This window comes from Enhydra lutris, unplaced genomic scaffold (genome assembly GCF_002288905.1).
Source record: "Enhydra lutris kenyoni isolate GAN:26980312 unplaced genomic scaffold, ASM228890v2 scaffoldscaffold25, whole genome shotgun sequence".
NCBI lineage: Eukaryota > Metazoa > Chordata > Mammalia > Carnivora > Mustelidae > Enhydra > Enhydra lutris.
In genome coordinates, this window is record NW_019154109.1 from 21,987,944 (window position 1) to 22,008,328 (window position 20,385).

Sequence of the window (20,385 nt, forward strand, 5' to 3'; positions counted from 1 at the left end):
GCTGCCTTCGGCTCAGGTCATGATCTCAGGGTCCTGGGGATCGAGTCCCGCATCGGGCTCTCTGCCCAGTGGGGAGCCTGCTTCCTCCTCTCTCTCTCTGCCTGCCACTCTGCCTACTTGTGATCTCTGTCTGTCAAATAAATAAATAAATTCTTAAAATAATAAAATAAAATGGATTATGTGCTTCTTTATTAAAAAACATTAGCTTGGGGAGGGACTGAGCAGAAATCATGGCATTAAATGGCTTTTAAATAACCTTGGGATTTAATTTCTCTCTGTTCTCTATGATTTTCAGTTAATAGAAATACCTTAGAGTTTTTGGTTTCATGATTTGAGTTGGGGGGGGGGGCGTTTAGAAGTTCTTTTTGTGGCTCAGACTGACTCTAACTAAAGACATTTAACTAAAGATTGTGTGTAGTTGGAGGACTCAGAGACCAGATCGAGGGAGCCCAGACGTGGGCTTGTATATGTGGACATTCACTTGTTCGTTCCACACGAGAGCCTGTGGTAGGCCAGGTATTTTATACCCAGTGCTTTGCTTGGGGTGAGATAAATCAGCACTTTCTCTGCCCTCGAGGGATGTACAATTAATTATTTAGTTATACTGATAATTGCTGGGAAGGTGAAAGTCCAGATGTATATGCAAATTGTTTCCTATATATATTCTCTAAATAGGTCCCATATGGTACAAGGTGGGTAAAAGAAGATTTACTAATTACAGATCGGGTAGCCTGAGAATAACTGTTTACTGTTGGAAAACAGCTCCAGCTGACAGAAAGGTAGCACCTGGTGTAGGATACCTATCTTACTGATCACCGAATCATAGCCGAACTGTGCTAGTTGTCCCACTAACCTTGACTATTCGGGCCATTTCTTATAATTATGCTTATTCCTTCAGCAATTAATATTTGTCAATTAAAAGGTTATTGGTCAGTATTTGTTAAATTAGGGCACCTGGGTGGATCAGTTGGTTAAGCGTCTGCCTTTGGCCCAGATCGCGATCCCAGGGTCCTGGGATCGAGTCTCACAACGGGCTCCCAGCTTCTCCCTCTGCCTGCCGCTCCTCCTGCTTGTGCTCACACACCCCTGCTTTCTCTGTCAAATAAGTAAATAAAATTTTTTAAAAACATATTTGTTAAGTTAAACTTAACAATGTAATGTTGAAGTGTAGTGGTTTTGTCTTATTCCTGAGATAATAGTTTGTTTTGTTTTGTTTTTCTCTTTAAGACAGTTTACTCAAATACCAAAGGGGAAATTCTCAAAATACTTTCCTCTTTATTCTCATTCTCTTCCTTATAAGATTGTGGGGTTTGGGGCTTTTTTTTTTTTTTTTTTTTGCTTTTTTGTTTTTTGTTTGTTTTTGAGGGAGGATAATTCTGCTTATATTATGATTTAGGTCAGTACAAAGCTATCTATTTTAGGCAAAAAGATATAAAATCCCAAGTGTGTACGATGCTGCTTTTACATTTCAGTTAGGTATTGTTTGCAACAGCTCTTGCATCAAGAATGGAACAGTAGGTGTGAAAAATGGTACAATTCAGGGGGAAAATTATTACATTTTAATCACATCAATCAGAGATCCTTCCATTTCTTGCTCCTTTAAGCCATAGTGTGGATGATCAGTTTTCTTAGCAGTGACCATTACTTAGAACCTGTGAATGTCTTTGATCAGCTAACAACTGATTTCTGTTGATGCCACAACAGTGAGGTCATTTTACCAGCGCTCCGTTGGTGGTGTCTGGAGAATACAACCTTAATACCTGCTGTGGTGAACTGGTCCACAGTCTCTAGCTTGTTGGTGTTGTCCTCAGTGTCCTGGAGGAATAGAAGGAAACACTAAAAGAGGAAAGAGTGCTTGTATTTGCTCTGTTCTGTGAGGTTTGGCTACTTGGTGAGCCTCTGGTCTTGGGTCTGCAGAGGGGTATTTGGAACAACAAAAGTATAATTGGGAGTGGCAGGAGGCGACCGCCGAAAGTTCTAGTGGTGGACTCTGCCAGAGGAAAATGCCCACATCACAGTGAAAGAGACCAGTGGGGTTTTTCCTTGTACGTGTCCTTAAGATCCGTCATCAGATCTTTTGATCTCTTCCTCTCGGCATCTTGCTTTCGGCTCTCGGCCGGGCTGACCAGCCACGTGCCTCTGGCATCAGCGGGGTCTGCCCTGTGAGTGAGCTGGTAAGGACGCATGTCCTCTGTAAATACTCGGCTCCAAAAGGGTCCTCCCGGGGTCTGTGCTCTAAGCAGAGTTACAGTGTTGCAACCTTGTGTATAGAGTTCATCCTTGGAATGGGGAGTTTTATCTAGACTTTCTTTTTGCTCAGAAGTAGCTGGTGGATTCTCTTTGATTTACCTCTCCCTGTAGCAGAAACCAAACTTGAACTGACAGCCACGTATCAGCGTTCATAGGTTCCCAGTGTCGTCTCGGTTCTTCAGTGGCCCGAGAGAAGTGGTGAGTGGTAAGGGGATGAGATAGTGGTGAGGTTGGGGCAGAAGGGAACAGGTGGCTTCAGGGAAGGTATATTTTTCTTAGAACAATTTTACTGAGTATTAAGGGTTTGGGTGTCACATCTAGCCCATTGGGGAATACTCCTTGGATTTTGGTATTTTAAGAATGAGGAGATTTACCATCCCTTTTGCTAGTTAGGAAGTTGAGTTGGAGAATGTTCAGGTGATCTTACCATGGGATTCTTTTTTCAGGCACCTAATAGTAGCCTTCTTGCCATTTCTCCTGGGGTCTGCCTAGGCATCTGGTCATCACCCCTCCTACTTAGGGGTTATTAATAAGACCCCTCTGAAACTGGTCATTTACCATGTTTTATTTAGTTTGGAGTTTGGAGAATGGGGTGTGGCTACATTAAATTATACTGTAACTTGTTTCTTTTCCATTTTATTAATGGTGGTGGGTTCTACAGATGGAGTTATGCTGTCATCCTATTTATCCTCAAAGCTATACTTCAAATTTTAATTTTTAAAATACATTTCCATCTATGTTTATAGTATAAACATCTGAGTTTGAATCCCGGTAATGCAACCAGTTATTAGACTGAATTTTCAGTAAGTTATTCAACCGGTCTAACACTATGTATAGCCCATAGTGGACATTCACTAAATGCTGCTTCCCTCTTCCTTTGCCTATTTGCTTAGATAAAATGTTTTGGGACGCCTGGGTGGCTCAGTTGATTAAGTGTCTGCCTTTGGCACAGGTCATGATCCCAGGGTCCTGGGGTCAGAGTCCTGCATTGGGCTCCTTTCTCAGCAGGGAACCTGCTTTCCCTCTCCCTCTGCCTGCCACTCCCCCTGCTTGTATTCTCTCTTTCTCTGACAAATAAATAAAATCTTGTAAAAAAATAAAAATTTTAGAAAGTTTTAAATTTCTTGTTTCATTATACTGAATAGTTAATATTTGTGCATATAAATCAATACTCCAAAAACTAAAAAGTTACATTAGGAAAAGACATTATTCCCTGTACTCCCGTTTGCACATTTCCCCAGTCCCCTAGTTCCCCTCCCTAGACAGAACTACTTACACTGTGTCACTTGTGTAATCCTCTGGACATAGTCTGTGCTTATGCCGATTGCAGTCCATGATGCTCGTATGCGGAAGCACACGCACATTTACAAAGAGCACCCCATATGCACAGAACCAGGCCCCTGCAGATGGACATTTGTGCCCATTCTATCTTTGCTATTACAGGAAGTAGCATTTTTAATAAAAGTTGTAAAATTGCAAAATTGCATTTTAATGCAATTTTTAAATTTTTAATTTTTAATGCAATTTTTAAAAATATTTTAAAAAATAGAAGAGGCACATGTAAAAATAAGTCGGAGCAGGGATGCCTGGGTGGCTCAGTCGGGTAAGCATCTGCCTTCAGTTCAGGTCATGATCCCAGCATCCTGGGATCAAGCCCCATGTTGCGCGGGATGGGGGGCGGTGGGGTGTGGTCCTTGCTCAGCAGGGAGTCTGCTTCTCCCTCTGCCTGCTGCTCTCTCTGCTTGTGTTCTTTCTCTCTCTCTTTCTGACAAATAAATAAATAAAATCTTAAAAAATAAATAAATCAGAACAAAAGCGGAACAATTCTTGGTGATTTTTAATAAAACGTTCCATACTAGTTGCACCTGGCAGCTGTCCTTCCAGGACCACTAATCCGGTCCCCCATACTTGCAACTGCAAGTGCCTGGCCATCGAGCAGCTTTCTTCTTAGCTAGTCTTGCCTTATTTTCTGATCTCGTTGAGCCCTTCAGTATATTGGCCTCTACTTCTGCCTACTCCTCACCTCCTTTTTGTCTTCACCTTCTACACTCTCCGGCTTAGACTTCATGGTCCACCCTTCGGTACCTCACCAATAACTGAGCTCACATAGCCACTTTCTCTCTGTTGGCACTTGTTTGTGAAACTCTGGACCAGGAAATTCATGTATCTGCTTCCTTGGTACCTGTCTGTGAGCATTTGCTTATCGCTGAGGACAGTGGCGCAGCGGGAAAAGGGAGAGCCGCGATGAATTCATAGGCACATTCTCATCTAGACTGTCCGTACTGCCCAGCAGCCCCACTAGACTTCTTTGGGTAACTCATTTTTTCCTCTTTCTACAGAGATTATTTCAAATCTTTGCTACTTTCTGCAGCCCCGCGTGGCCTCTCTTCACTCTTAGCAGATGACTTTACCTCCAATCACACAGAGAAAGTAAGAGTCCTCAGAGTAGAACTGCCTCAACTTCCTGTTACCCGGTGTTTGCACGTTTCTACATCTAGACCTGATTTCTCTTCCTTCTTGCTTCTTACAGGGAAGAGGCGTCTTTCTTCCTGCACAAGGGCAGTCTCCAAGTGCTCTGAGTCTTTCGGCTTTCCGGGAGCTTCATCTTTCCCCTCTCCTGCTTCTCTGTCTCTCTCTCTGCTGGATCCTTCCTTTGAGATTTAAACGAGCCCAGGTCTCTCCCCTCCTAAAAGAAGCAGATGAACAAGAACCTCCCTCAAGTGCGCCCCTCTTTTCTCTCCAACTGTCGCACTGTTGACACATCTTCAAGGTCAAACTCATCAAGGGCATTACCTGTCCTCACTACCTCCATTTCATTTCCCACTGGCCCCCCGAGCCCACTGCCCCTTGACTTTTACCCTTAACATTTTTAAAATAACCGCCAGTAGAATAAACACAAGAGAAAATAAAGGAACAAAGAAAACCTGATGAGTATAGGAAAAATAAAACACTTGAAACACAAAACAAAATTTAAAAACACTCCAAATATGTCAGTAATTACAGTGAACTTGAAAGGTTAAACTGTCTGGTATTATCTGTTTCCTTAATAGTCTTGGAAAGGCCAAAGTATAGTATCAAAAAGCAGATCACTGAGAGGAGGACATCGACAGTGCAGACAGGAAGCAGAACTTCTCTCATGAGCCCATGTTTTACATATTAATTGTTGTGCTTTCTGACTTAATATGTTTCTTACAACTCCTACTGTATACTTGGATTTGGTGAATTTAATTGTGTATTATTTATAGAGCTACAAAGCTGACAAAAAAGAAATTTGATAGGAAACATAATATAATAACGGCTCCCAGTGAGTTTATATTTATAAGTCAAAATCATGTCTTTTTTTTTTTTTAAGATTCTATTTATTTATTTATTTGACAGCGATCTCAAGTCGGGGGAGAGGCAGGCAGAGAGAGAGAGAAGAGGAAGCAGGCTCCCTGCTGAGCAGAGAGCCCCATATGGGGCTCGATCCCAGAACCCTGGGATCATGACCTGAGCCAAAGGCAGAGGCTTTAACCCACTGAGCCATCCAGGCGCCCCTAAACACAATACTTTTTAACCGAAAATTTGATTAGGTTGCATTAGGAGGATGACAGGAGGAGAAGGGGAGCTAAAAGATCTTAATCCTAATTGGCCATTATTAGGAAATTGAGAGAATGTTTAGGACTGATGAACCAAGAATTAGCAATGAAAGCAGTTTGTTTAGAAACATCTAGGCAAAAATTGGAAGGGAAAGCTAAAGGAGAAGACTCTGGGAGGCAGACTTGGAGTCTGGACGCGTGGTACAGGGGACTGATGTTTTGTTAGTAACCTATTAGAGTTCCTTTACAGCTTGCATCATGTGCTTATATCCTTTTAATAAATTAATTTTAATTAATAAAAATTAATTTTAAAATTTGGGGCAATGCACTGCTAGAAAATAACTAGAAAGACCAAAATGGGCATTGAACCCAGCTTAGTTGAAGGGAGAGCGGAAACTCTGATGTGATGAACAGCGTTTCTGGGGATGCAGTGTTTAGGCTGAATGTGAAAGAGGGGGTTCTGACACGCCAAGTGATTCCTGCAGAACACCACTCGTTATTAAGGTAGTTTCCTCTCTCTTGTAACTTTGTTAAACTCAAGCAGCACTTCCAAAAGATGCTTTATTGATTTATTGCATTTTCTAGGTTTATATTCTTGCCAGCAGTGGAATGATGACACAAATAAATCTTTCTTTTGTATATTTTTCTTCTAAAAAAGCATTGCTGGGGGTGTCTGGGTGGCCCAGTCATTAAGCATCTGCCTTCGGCTCAGGTCATGATCAGGATCCTGGGACTGAATCCCACATGGGGCTCCCAGCTCAGCAGGGAGCCTGCTTCTCCCTCTCCCAGTCCCCTGCTTGTGTTCCCTCTCTGGCTGTCTCTTTCAAATAAATAAATAAAATCTTAAAAAAAAAAAAAAAAGCATTGCTGGTCTATCTAGCACTACTGTCATGTTGAGTGTGGATGTTTGATAGGATATTCTTATCCTATTTCTGTTTTTTCAGCCTTATTACCCAGTGCTACTCCATGTTTTTCAAATTTGGTGATAAATTATAATGTTTTTCTCATAGAAGCTTTTCCTTCTGGTCATATTCCTAATTGACTACAATAATAATTCTCTAATATATCATTGTATGATATTGGTGAAGATGGTCTTTTGGTTCCTTAGACTTCTGTTAATTAACTGTATTGGCCACTTTTTTTCATTGGTATCATCCTTTTAAGGTTTTACAATCATGCCCATTTCTGGGGGTGCCTGGGTGGCTCAGTTGGTTAAGCTTCTGACTCTTGGATTTGGCTCAGATCCTGATATCAGCAGGGAGTCTGCTCTTCTCTCTTTCTCTTTCTCTCTGCCCTTCCCCCGCTGGTACGCTCATGCACTCTTACAAATAAATCTTAAAAAATAAAATCGTACCCATTTCTGATTCTTTAAAGTGACCCACTAAAAGATCACTTATAGTATCGAAATTTGAAAAATTACACGGTTACTCCTTAAGGGCAAGCAGGGTCACCTTGCCCTTATAATGAAAGTGCAGCTCTGCCTTTGGCATTCACGCCCTGCATGGCAGGGTAGCTATCGGAAAGTTTGGGAGGCATTTTATTTTAATAATGACTGTCTTATCAAATCTATTAACATCTCATTGAAATAAGCTTTAAGATATAAGACAAAATAGATTTTTTTCTATTTGTAATTAAGTAGGTACTCATAATAAACGACACTACTTAGTGGGTCCGTTCATGCAGCAACCACTATTTGAATGATGAAGAAATGTAAAAGATACAGAGCTTTACCACTTAGACACTCACTGTTTAGGAGGTAGCAAAAAAAAAAAAAAAAAAAAGACAATCCCACTGTAAGGTATTAAGTGTTGTATAAAGAAATGTCCTGGGTGCAGTAGGAACACAGGAAGAGAAACCACAAGCCTTCCATTTTCAGTAAACATTCCTTTTCTGCTATTTAAAAGTCTTTGTCATTCATAAAGCTATGATTTTCACTGAAACCATTCACTATTTTGCCTCTTAAAAAATGAAAATTCACCCTGAAGCACTGAAAATGGGGAAGGAGGGAGGCATTACTGTACAATAATGTAACATAATAAAGGAAGCATAACTAGTTGAGAGAATTTTTCTACAACTAAACCAGATATATTGTCTGGCTCCTAACAAAAGAATCATTAATCATTATAAGTGGTATCTTCAGTCATGCTTCTGTACAAGATGTGGCTCTTCTTTAAATTGTCCTTTGATTAAAAACCTGAAGTTGTCATTCTAAAGAGAACTAAAATATCTGTGTACAGTTTTTCTGTAAGGTAATTTGATACACAGAGCAACAAGGATGTTGAGAAGAGTTCTTTTCCCCTTAGTGTGTGTATGTGTATGTGTTTTTGGGAAAGCGGTGTCAAAATCTCTAGTTGTGGTCATGGATTTGGATACTTTTCTCTTTGTTCTGTCATTTTTGCTTGTTGAAACTTCAGTCACAAAGCACATACATAATTCTATTTAGGATTGTTATGTCTGCCCTTTAGCCATTATGTGGCTCTTTTTACTTCATTAGTATAGTACTTCTTGTGTTGAGGTCTAATTTGTCAGATATTATTACAGCGTCCCTACCTCTCTTTTGCTGAGTGTTTGCATAGTATAGAATACTTTTTCCCCATAATTTTACTTTGTCTATCTATGTATTCATACTTAACAGTGCATCTCTTGGGAGACAGCATACATTTGGGCCTTTTTCAAAAATTCATTTGATAGTCTTTTTGAATTGAAGTAATTAGCTTATGTTAAATATGATTATTGATCCGCTTGGTATGTCTATAATTTGCTCTTTTGTTTTTGTCCCATCGGTTTGTTGTCGTTATTGTGTTGTTCCTCTCTTCTTCCTTCCTTGCCGACTTTTGAGTTAATTAGTATTTTTTAGTATTCCATTTAAATTCCTCTGTTGACTTCTTACCTATGTCTCTGCATTTTTAGTGCATTTTTTCAGTGCTTGCTCTAGAGACTACAGAACGCATTCATTCATTATTACAGTCTCCATAATGTTAATATTGTGCCCATTCAGATAAAATATAAGAATTTCGTAAGAGTATTTTAATTCCCCTGACCTTTGTACTTGTATTTTCACATATATTCGTATCTGCTTTCATTATAAACCCCATAGTATGGTGTTACACTTTTTACTTTTAACAGTCATATGTCTTTTTTAAAAAGTAAGAGATGAAAAAATACATACTCTTTTATACTCACTCACGTATTTCCTATTTCCAGAGCTCTTTATCCCTTTGTTAGATTCAGGTTACCATCTATGGTCATTTCCCTAAAGAAAAAAGAACTTTCTTTAGCATTTTATATGTGTATATCTTCTGGCAGCAAATTTGTTCAGCTCTTGTTCATCTAAAAATATCTTTGTTTTCCCTTTTTGAAGAATATTTTCACCGGATAAAGAATTTGGGGTTTCAGTTTGGGTTTTACATGAAAAATCTTGCATTGTCACCTGACCTCTGTTGTTTCTAAGGAAAAGCGAGCTGCCATTTGAATGGTCATTCCTTTGTATGTATTGAGTTGTTTTTCCCTGGATGCTTTTAAGGTTCCCCCTCCCTGCCCCAAAGACATGATTTCTAGCAGTTTGGCACATAAAGGTTAAACAGCTTGCCCAAGAATGCATAGCTTAGTGATTAGAAAAATTCATTTCATTTCAGTTGGTATTGAAGGGAGGGGGAGCTCCATTATTATTCAGGAATTGGAGTGTGAGTCCATGGGATGCAGCTTTGAAGAGCTAATGAAACCATGACCTTTCATTACTCTGAATACGCTGCTGCACTCGGGGGCAAGCTTTAAGATCCTGTTGCCACTGCTGCAGGAAGAATGACAGAGTTCAAGGTCTGCTGGCTTGAGCGGACAACGTAAAGAAGGAAATGCCAAGATCTTACCTTGTGTTTTCAGCTAAAGATGGGGACAAAAACTTGTAGGTAGTCTGTAATTAAGCTAACATAATTTCTTATATCTATTAGCCTTAGGATTGAGATAGTTATTAAATGCACTGTTTAATCCAGGCTGAGCTGAATTCATGTTCTCGCCAGGTTTTCTGTTTGAGAGTTAAGCTGTTGATCAGGAAGGAATGAGATCAGTTATTCCAAATTACTCTTCAGAGAGTTTCTTCAGGGAAAGAGTATGCTCCTGAGTGGTGCTGTGGCAATCCTAAGAAAAGATGGGGTTTGGGGGAAAATATTTTTAGGTGGGTGTTTTATAAACAGAATTATAGGATATAAAATATTTTCTAAATATTTTCTTTTAACTTTTAAGACTCAAAAATAATCTGAATAAGTTGGATGGCTCATAAAATGTTCACACAATGTCGAAAGTTGAGATCTTAATTTTACAAAGAATTTTGGAGAATATATTACCTTTTGCAACTTAGGTGGTGGGATGAGAAAGAATATTTTTAGATGAGCCCTCTGTCCTCTCCTTCGCTCTCCAGGTACAGACACAGCCATACCTGTGCTTTTCCTAGAATCCCCTATTCTGGTGGTGGAATCAGCCAGAAACAGTTTAATCCTGATATGTTAAACTAAGAGTCATGTGTTATCCAATGGGCCAAATCCAGCCTTTTGGTATTTTTTGTATGGCTCTGAACTAAGACAGGGTCTTAAATTTTTAAGAAGCTGGGGGGGGAAATGCAGATGTAGCAGAGACAGTTACAGTCTACAAAGCCTAAAATATTTATTATCCAGCTTTTTACAGATAAAGTTTGCTGACCCCTTTTTCACCATACTTGCTAGGGATACCAAAAAAAATCAAGGATTCTCCCCATATGTACCTTATTTGACCAAGAGTTTCTCTTTAGGGAATTGATTATATAGCAACTCCTATTTTTTGTTTGTGGACTAGTAGAATTTGAACATGTTTGATAAGAATCTCTTAATTGTTCACTATTCCCTTAAGTTTACCTCTGGATTTAAAAATAGTGATAGCTGTGTTTATCAGCTGACATTGGCTGCATCGCAGACCGTCCCAACACGGCGGCTTAAACTAACAAGCATATATCATTTCTCATGAGCCAGTGGGTCATCTGGGCAGCCAGCTGGTTTAATCTGGGCTCAGGGGGGAGTGGCTGTCCTCTATGGATTTCTCAGTTTCCTTCTCATGTCAGCCTGGGCAGGTCCTTTTCAGGGTGATGGCATAAGTCTGAGAGCAAGCTGAAACACATCAGTCTCTTGATGACTAACTTGGGACCAACTCTATTGTCACTTCCAGCTCATTCTTTTGGCCAAAGCAGATCACGTGACTGAACCCCCAAAGAGTGGGAACTAAGTCCTACTCTCAGTGGAAGGACATTGGAGAGTCACATGGCAAAGGGCATGAAAATTTGAGGCAGCTAATGCAGTCGTCGTAGTTTGGCTTAACGTCGGAATGTGCCTGGCCACCAGTATTGGGAGGTGGGCATTATACACATCAAAATCTGGACAGTGGGCAGCCATTCCTCAAAAGTCCTTCTTTCTGGGGCATTAGGAGTACAAGGGCCCTGAATTCCTTCAATTTAGCTTTTATTTTGAGTTATGGGGCTTATGGAGCTTCAGGTCTAGCAGTGAAAACACACCGTGACCCATGCTTAGGAGATAGTGTGATAGTTCCTGCAGTAGAAATTTGTACTGGATATAAAAATAGCAGCAGAAGAGAGAGGGAACCAACTCTGCTTTGTGGAAAGACACAGAAAGCTTTGTTGAGGAGGAGATAAAATTCAGTCTTGAAGCATGGACAGGTCCACATTCCCTGCAGAACGGTTCAGGTAGAGAAGTACTATTTATGGGAAAAAGTACAGCAACCTATTAATGCTTAGAAATTGCTTATATTAACATCTCTTGTTTGTGCTCAGATAATAGAAAAGTCTCTAAGAGCCAATGAATAACTTTAAGTCCTTCTTTCATTATTTATTGCAGTAGTTTTCAGACTTCAGCCTGCATCAGAGTCACCTGGAGGACTTGTTAGAACACAGATTGCTGGGCCCACCCCCAGAGCGTCTTACTCAGTAGGTCTGGAACAGGGCCAGAGAATTTGCATTTCTAACAAGTTTCCAGATGATGCTGATGGTGCTGGTTCAGGGACAACACTTTGAGAAGTATTGATTTATTGAGCCTTTCCTCTGTGTCTGGCGCTCTGCAGTGTGGTGAGTATGTAAAAATGAAAAGAAAACACCCCTGTCCTCAGATTGCTCATGGTCGGGAGGCAGAGACAGAGAAGTAAGTGTGTGATGATAGTAGAGCGGAGCTGATGGTGAGCTACGTGAAAGCGGTTTGCTGTGCGATACACCAAGGGGGCACTGGTCCACGAGGCTGGAGGCTGCAGGTGTGTGTAAGACCCAGCGCAACTCTTTAATTTGATCCAAGTTAAAAAAAAAAAAAAAATCAGAAAGTAGAGGCCTCAGATTTTATGGAGCCCTTTTACATACATAATTAAATTCGATATTCTCCTGTTTAAAAAAAACCCTCAAGGGGCGCCTGAGTGGCTCAGTGGGTTAAAGCCTCTGCCTTCAGCTCAGGTCATGTTCCCAGGGTCCTGGGATTGAGCCCCGCATTGGACTCTCTTCTCGGAGGGGAGCCTGCTTCCTCCTCTCTCTCTGCCTGCATCTCTGCCTACTTGTGATCTCTGTGTGTCAAATAAATAAATAAAATCTTTAAAAAAAAAAAACAAAAACAAAAACCCTCAAGTACTAACAAAGAGAAAAATGACCTTGAGTCATGCTTTGCATGAACTTGGTAAATGGAGTCATCTTTAATATTGCCTTTAACAAATTTTCTGATCAAGGGGCACCTGGGTGGCTCAGTTGGTAAGTGTCTGCCTTTGGCTCAGGTCATGATCCTGAGGTCCTGGGATCGAGCCCTACATCGGCCTCCCTGCTCAGTGGGAAACCTGCTTCTCCCTCTCCCACTCCCCCTGCTTGTGTTCCCTCTCTTGATGTGTCTCTCTCTGTCAAATAAATAAATAAAATCTTAAAAAAAAAAAAAGAAAGTTTCTGATCAGAATTTTTCTGGACAAGTTTGTAATTGTATAGGCAGGACAACACAGGCTGAATTAGTTACTTTGCCAATAAAAAATACTTTTTGTTAATTTGCGCTGCTCACCTTCACTATTTCAAAGAAGTTAGTTGGAGAAAGAGGTTACATTTATTATGTGTGACTCTGTGTTCTCACAAAAACTGCTGGAAACCCGCGCACGTCAGAATGCAGGCAAAACCGAACGAGAGCAGGAGCGTGGAGAGCCGGTGGACGGTTCGTCAGGCAGCGGCCCCGAGACTCAGGCGCTGAGCCTGCCCTTGAGTAGGATTCGTTACAGTTGTGGGCTCATGTGAGACGGTCAGGTAGACCCACATCTTTGCTTCAAGAGTAGCGCTGGGGAGGAATGCAGTGGCCATTAGGTCACCCACCCAGGCGGGGCTGCGGCTCTTGGGTGAGCACAGTAAGCTGGGTGAGGGGCTTGGGCAGGTGGCCATCAGGATAACGAAGCAGGCAGCCGGTGGGTCAACTGACTGAGCTGTATGCCAGCAAATCAGAGAGTGAACGTGACAAGTAGCGGGGCCAGTTTGGAGAAACAGAGCTGTACCCATGAACTTGTTTGCCTTGGCATTAAAGACATCCTGCCCTTTAAATGATACAGTCTGGGACTGTGTTTTCATCTCAGCCTAAAGGGATAATACCCTTAGAGGAGTAATGGTCTGTGTGACTTCTATCCATCTATCTCCTTATTACTGTTTTTTAATCAAAAGCATATACCGGGGTGCCTGGATGGCTCAGTTGGTTAAGCATCCAACCCTTGATTTTGGCCCAGGTCATGATCTCAGGGTTGTGAGATCAAGCCCCACATTGGGCTCCACACCGGGCGTGGAGCCTGCTTGGGATTCTCTCTCCCCCTCCTGCTCCCCCTCTGTTTCAAGCATCGCCCCTACTCATGCACAGGTGCACTCTCTCTCTGAAAAAAAGAAAACATATGACTAAAGTTGTGCAGGACATTTCATTTTAAATAGTTATATTCCCTCTGGCAAAGCAAGCTAAAGTCAAGTGGAAATTATAAGTAGACATAGTGCAATGTATTTTCACTGAAGTTGAATTATTAATGAAAATTGTTTGTAGTTTTTCTGTCCTTTTTAAAATATAATTTCATTAACAATGAAATCTTGTAACCTTTTTCTTAGCATACATCCGTGGATGGATACACTGAACCGCATATCCCGCCTACCAAATCAAGTAGCAGACAGAACATCCCTCGGTGTAGAAACTCCATTACATCAGCAACAGACGAACAGCCTCACATTGGAAATTATCGTTTACAAAAAACAATAGGGAAGGGAAATTTTGCCAAAGTGAAATTGGCAAGACATGTTCTAACTGGTAGAGAGGTAAGTTTTCATGATGCTTTTTAATATTTACTTGGACCTCTCCAGAGTCTTGTTACAAAGCCTTCCTGTAGCTGATGCTGGGAATATATGACATTTGAAAGCTGGTAAACACTGAGATATGTGTGACTGGCACATCCAGGGACAGCTATATTGTGGCACAAAAAGTTGGTGTTTGAAGGTTTGGAAAAGACTCATCCCTGTGTGTAGCATCTCATAAATCAGGCACACTTCGATTGAGCCTTCCTCAGACTTCTGTCTTCTTCATATGATTTCTGGAAGCATTTCTGGCTGCCTTTGTTCCCCGACCCTAGGAACAGGGCCAGGGTTAAGTTCTCATTAATTACTGCTTAAGGTAAAGTAGGTATAAATGTGTATCAAGTCACCCACTAATTTTTATCTCTTTAGAGACCCCATTGCACTTGTGGTTAAAAACAGATGTTTTTCTCAGGTAATAAGGGAACTGGATTTCTAAAATCCCATGTGTTTTAAATTATGTGTGTGTAGCTAGCAAAAATTTATGTATTAAATATTTATTACTAATATTTAATAATTTGTATAGTAAAGACTAAACAAGTTAATAGTACTTAATGTTTCCTGGATCCAGTAGGACATTATGAAGATCTCAGTCATAATTTGTTCTTAGTAAGTTTTTCTTTTGCTCTATACATAATATTATTGTCACTTATGGTTCATTTTAGTCCTCTGCCCGTTCTTGCTCCAGGAACTGCTGAGACATGGGCTCTGTTAGGCAGAGACTTAGACTTGATCCCATTGGTCAGTTTGCTGCTATAAATGAACTTGGGTGTTTGATTTCTCTAATCACCTTGATCACATGATACTGAACCTACTGAAAGCTTATAAGCCCCTCCCTTCTGATAACTGTAATTTACTAAGATCGTAAGTAAAAGATTAAGATACAAATAATTTTTACTTTAAAGGGGAGACTTGGAAGAAACATGAAAGGTGTCATTTTATTGACTCAGAGTCCTATGTGCTAAAGACGTAAGTCGATGGAATGCACCAGAAGCCAGCTAGTGATGTGAGCACCAAATACAACCAGATTACATCTAGTTAGGAATGAGACGAAAGATTTTTGCTTTATAAGTTTTTAATCCATCAAAATACATATTCTCAAATATATAGTTTAATGATTCTCTTTTTCAGGTTGCTGTGAAAATAATAGACAAAACTCAGCTAAATCCTACCAGTCTACAAAAGGTATTTAATTATTTTAATAGTAAGTAATTAGAATATGGGTTTATTAATATATGATATTCTGTAAAGTCAATTATCCTAAATTTCCTATTAGGTAAAATACTACGTGTCATCAATATCTGAAGAAAAGACATGGTATAAAACATAATATTTATATTTAATGATATTTCAATTACATTTATTGGATAGTTGTTTGAGAAGTGTCTATAACTCAAATGCATACACCATATGAAAGAAATTTATGTCTTTTAATTCAATAGAATAAAACTTCATAACAAATATTTTGAAACACTCAGGATTCTGTTTTGTTTAAAAATCTATTTATGGTTAATATTGTCCATAGATGAAATGATTTCCTTTTATTGTTTCACTTTAATTTAATTTTATTTTATTTTATTCATTTATCTTTTTATTCTTTTTATTCACTTTTTATTTTATTTTTTTCTATTTATTCCTTTTATTGCATCCTTTCTTTTCTTCCTTCTTCCACATGAACTAGGCACTCTGCTAACTTAGTGTAAAAAATATGAACATTTCGTCAAAGAGTGCAAATAAAAAACAGCAAGGGGAGGAAAAGAAAGGAGTTAGGGTGGAGATTGCCCTGATGAAACCTAGGAAAGCTCTTTCAGGTTGCTCATTACTTACATGGGAAAAGTTTCTCAAATACACATTTTAGTACATTAAGAATGAAGCAAATATTTTAACACTTATGCCATATGTGTTAAGTTTGTATATTGTGATTTTTATTAGACTGTAATAGGATCATGGTCACATGTGAAAATGTGATAAATAACTTTAAGTTCCTAAAACCGGTCGAATCTTAATGTAAGACCTTTTTAGAATGGTGTGTTTAACTATACCTGCAGTGATTTTAACATTAAATTAAAAATTTGGCTCTGTGAGATCAAGGCTTTCCCACTTGGCTTAGTGCCAGATAACTCAGTTTATTTTATATACTTCTATTCAGAGATCTGTCTTTGTACTACTTACTGAGATTCCTTTTAAATTTAACTTTCAAAGCCTTGATAGTTCTGATCAGGGAGAAAGAAATGTTTGCTGCACTCTTTTTTTCTCTGTAAGATGGTATACCTTATAGATGTCTTCTGGGAGAAACGTCTAGCACCAGTCTGTTAGCTAATTATGATGCAGTTGAATGAGTTACAAAAAGGCATCCTCTCTGGGCAGATGAGTTACCCGAAGATGCTCTTTTCCTGGGCTGGAGTCACAGTGGGGCAGAATTTGCCACCTCTCTGTCAGGAATCTTTTAAAAATGCAGTAAGTGCTTAAGTGTGCTCAGTGGCCCTGTCCATCCCCCATCTGGCTTCTCCACTCTTCCTGGATTGATCTGTGAGTTACTCTGGTAAACCCAGTGATCTTAAGTGACGTTAAGTGATTGAGGCCCGTTTTGCAAGTTGGATGCCCAGTAATATGACCCCCGCTCAGTCTTTCCCAAAGGGGCCCAGAGAAAACTGTAGAACCACAGTTGCACTTGTTGAAACATGCAAACGTGAAGCAGGATGTTGCTTTATTTATCCGATTAACTAAAAAATGTTCTTGATGACAAGTAATTTCTGTTGTAAATGGTGCTAATCTTGCTGATGAAGTGTCGCTTTTCCAAATAGGTATATAAAGAATGATGGCAATTTTGTTTTCTTTAATGTATGAAAATAAAATCCAAGGAAAGATAGACATTTGCTGAATGTAGCCTGTACACTGTGTATTTGTTATTATTTTTTAAATAATTTTCATTTATGCTCATAGATTTGCTGTCAGTTAAGAGTTTTGAAAACAAACAACAGACAAGGCTTGGTTAGTTCCCATGCATTGTAGAACATTCAACATTTGGCTAATAGGATCACCCAGTCTTTTTTATATATAAAAAAGAAATAATGGAATGAGAAGTAATCTGTTTGTTTACCTTAGCATTGACAGTGAAGTCCTATAGGTAAGAAATAGCAAAACATGTTGTCTGTTGTCACAGGCGTGCTTATTAAAAGGCAGATAATGGTAACACATACATTTGAAATAAGGATTCATTTTAATCTCATTTCCAAAAGTGTTTAGTTAAATCTTATTCTGGACCCGATCTGAATTTAAGCTGATTCCCATCCTTTATGTTCTCTTCTGTGTGTAACATTTATAGGAAATAGTACTTTACTTTGCTAATTACATCAGTGATAGACAAAGTAACCTAAATTTGATACTGCAACTGTTCAAAACTTCTAAAATGCAAAGCTCTTAAAAACAGTTTGGTCTTTGGAATTGTCAAGCATCTGTGGCTTCAACGTTTCTCACGTAGTGTGCTCATATTATTTGTATACCATACTTCGAGTTAGTGGGATCCAGTTTAGTGAGTTTTCATCATTTAAACATTATTTGAGTTCAGTGCTGTATTTACCCCTTCCTCTTTGGACCACGAGTCTCACCTGATATTTTAATTAGGGTTTTTTGGGGTAGGGTCTATGAACTATACTAGCGATTCCTGGGGATCTTTTAAGTAGCCTAATAACGTTAGAAGAAAAGCAAAACAATGAAGCAATTTTGTTAATAGTTCACATGCTCGAAATATAAGATTAAGTATCATTTTCTCGGAAAGTCCACTAAGTTTTTTACACTTGGACACATTAGTTTATACATGAATGATAGAGCCTGTGTTAGCCTTTCTCAGCTCGTAGCCACAGGGGTGCACTTTATTGATCTTCCTGTCTTGTTTATTAATTTGCATTTTCTATTGTTTTACAATGTTGCATTATAGTCCCAACTCACAAAAAGACAGCTCAGTGTTTCTGAAGTGATTTGCTAAGTAGTAAGCCCTGAAACGAGAGTAGAGATACCACTGTTGTGACTCAGAATTATGTCCTTAAATGATAAAGAGAACTGCAGCATTACAGGGACATAGACTGTGAATCTCTGTAGGACAGTGGTTTTGTACAAGCAGGGAATGTCCAGTCAATTTTCAGTAACTGACATCTGAGAATTAGACGTATTAAGTGAAGAATCCGTTTACTCCGAGTGTCTGGTACATTATCTGTTGTGTAAAGTGTTGTCAAATGGTGACCTAAGCCGTTTAAACTTCAGTGAGTTTTCAGATAGAGCCCAGCAACCTCTCTGGTAAGCTAGTTAATTCTTCCAGAGCATCTGCAAAACAATTTTTACCACGGTCACTACAGTTAGAGAGGAGGACAGGACCATGGAAGCAATATTCAGAATTAAATTTCTGTTAGCAAATTAAAACCAAACTTGTAAAAGCAATCATATAATTATTGATGCATATTTTTATCAAGGAGAAAGCAGAAGAGGCTCTTAGGCAGTGTTCCTTAGCAGATATCTCTGTTGGACATATGTTGAAATACCAGTTACTGTCACACGTGCATGCTTATAACATATTTCACTTTATTGTTCTTTTCACATAAGTGGGCCATTTGAAGGAAAAGTCTTGACCAATTCTTTTGTGGGTTGGTGAAAATCCAAGTGGTAAGAGTTAGCATTTTTTTTTAAAGATTTTATCTATTTATTTGACAGAGATCACAAGTAGGCAGAGAGGCAGGCAGAGAGAGAGAGGAAGGGAAGCAGGCTCCCCGCTGAGTAGGGAGCCTGATGCGGGGCTCGATCCCAGGACCCTGAGATCATGACCTGAGCCGAAAGCAGAGGCTTAACCCACTGAGCCACCCAGGTGCCCTAAGAGTTAGCATTTTATGAGCTGGGTTGTAGACTGTAAAAGTTGCCTTCGAATTAGTAATGATGAAACACCAGGAGGGCCTTTTTTTTTTTTTTTTTTGAGAGTATATATGGGGGCAGAAATTCTGCAAGGAATGATACTGCCCTGTGAATAAATAAGATTATACCTAATGCCCAGTCACTCAGTAATTCATTTGCCATGAAATTAGTGGTTAGCAACACACCTCTGATCTTGATTTGGCTTTGAAGGAAATATTGAAAACAGAATATTATGAAATCATGGCTATTAAAAGATGTCTCTTTAGTGTACAGTGTGAAGAATTGGTGGGAAGTGTGTCTTTCAAACAGAAATATGATGGATTTTGAGGGAGATGGTGTTCAAACAAGTTTCCTTTAAAAGGTGATACCAATAATGTTAATGTCTAGCTGGAAATATGTTGAATGTAAAATAACCAGATTTTCTGAGAACAACAACAACAGCAACAAAATGGTTTCAAGTAGTCCACTGACCAAAAATTTGACTTTTCTAACCCTTGTTGGCCCTCTTTAGTTATTGGACAGAAGTCTCAATGACCTATCATTGGGCATGTCTAACACACAAATGCTACATCCAAAAATGAAAGATAACCTTCCAGAACAAGCATATCCAAACAGTATCTTAAGAATCCTCTTGCAATCATCCTTCCACTCAAAACTTCCGGTCCTCCAACTTTTTAGTGTGATAAGATTAGCAGCCTAGACTAGACCCTGTCTGAGAGCTGTACGTCATCTTCAATGAGAAATAGCTTTGTAAAGTAATCAATCTGAATGTCACTGACACATCATCTGAAGCTGATTCCTTTCTCCAATCTGCAGGATCATGACTTCAGATTTTTTTTAATTCAGTAGAAATAAAAATTTTTTTTTAAAAAAGTGGAACGGAAACTCTTTTATGGTTCAAGCCAAGTGCCATTGAGCCAGATACATGTGTTCATTAATTAATTCTTAATCTAACAAGAATTTATTGAAAGAAAGATTGTATTTCTCCATATATTTTCTTCTGTTTTTTTGGTCCCTCCTTTTATGTTTCTTTTATGTAGAGTTGTTGCCTACATTTTTGTTGGCCTCGATATTAGAATCCCACCAAGTTTGGTCCTCTTTTCTTTCTGTATTCTCTTCCTGGGCTGTCTTATCGGTAGGCAGTCACAAATTTATACCTCAAACTAAGACCTCCCCTAAATTTGCTTCAATTTCTCAAGGGTAGCCCAAACTTTTCATGTCCAAAACTGAACTCCCGATCTCTGCCCCGCTTACTCGGTTCCTCACCTGCCTGGTGCTCTTCCGGCATCCTTTCTCAGT

General features: G+C 39.3%; 2 protein-coding genes across 2 annotated transcripts in view; both read left to right on the top strand.

Moving 5' to 3' along the window:
* LOC111150985 (serine/threonine-protein kinase MARK1-like) overlaps positions 1-20,385 on the top strand; it is a 56,728-nt gene that overhangs the window by 32,279 nt on the left and 4,064 nt on the right. Inside the window, exons 2-3 of the mRNA XM_022508659.1 lie at positions 13,951-14,154; positions 15,319-15,391. Coding sequence (XP_022364367.1) covers positions 13,951-14,154; positions 15,319-15,391 — 277 coding nt within the window. The remainder of the gene's footprint in view (positions 1-13,950; positions 14,155-15,318; positions 15,392-20,385) is intronic.
* Positions 13,957-20,385, top strand: part of LOC111151004 (serine/threonine-protein kinase MARK1) — a 72,561-nt gene continuing 66,132 nt past the window's right edge. The window contains exons 1-2 of the mRNA XM_022508695.1: positions 13,957-14,154; positions 15,319-15,372. The gene's annotated coding sequence lies outside the window, so the exon portion shown is untranslated. The remainder of the gene's footprint in view (positions 14,155-15,318; positions 15,373-20,385) is intronic.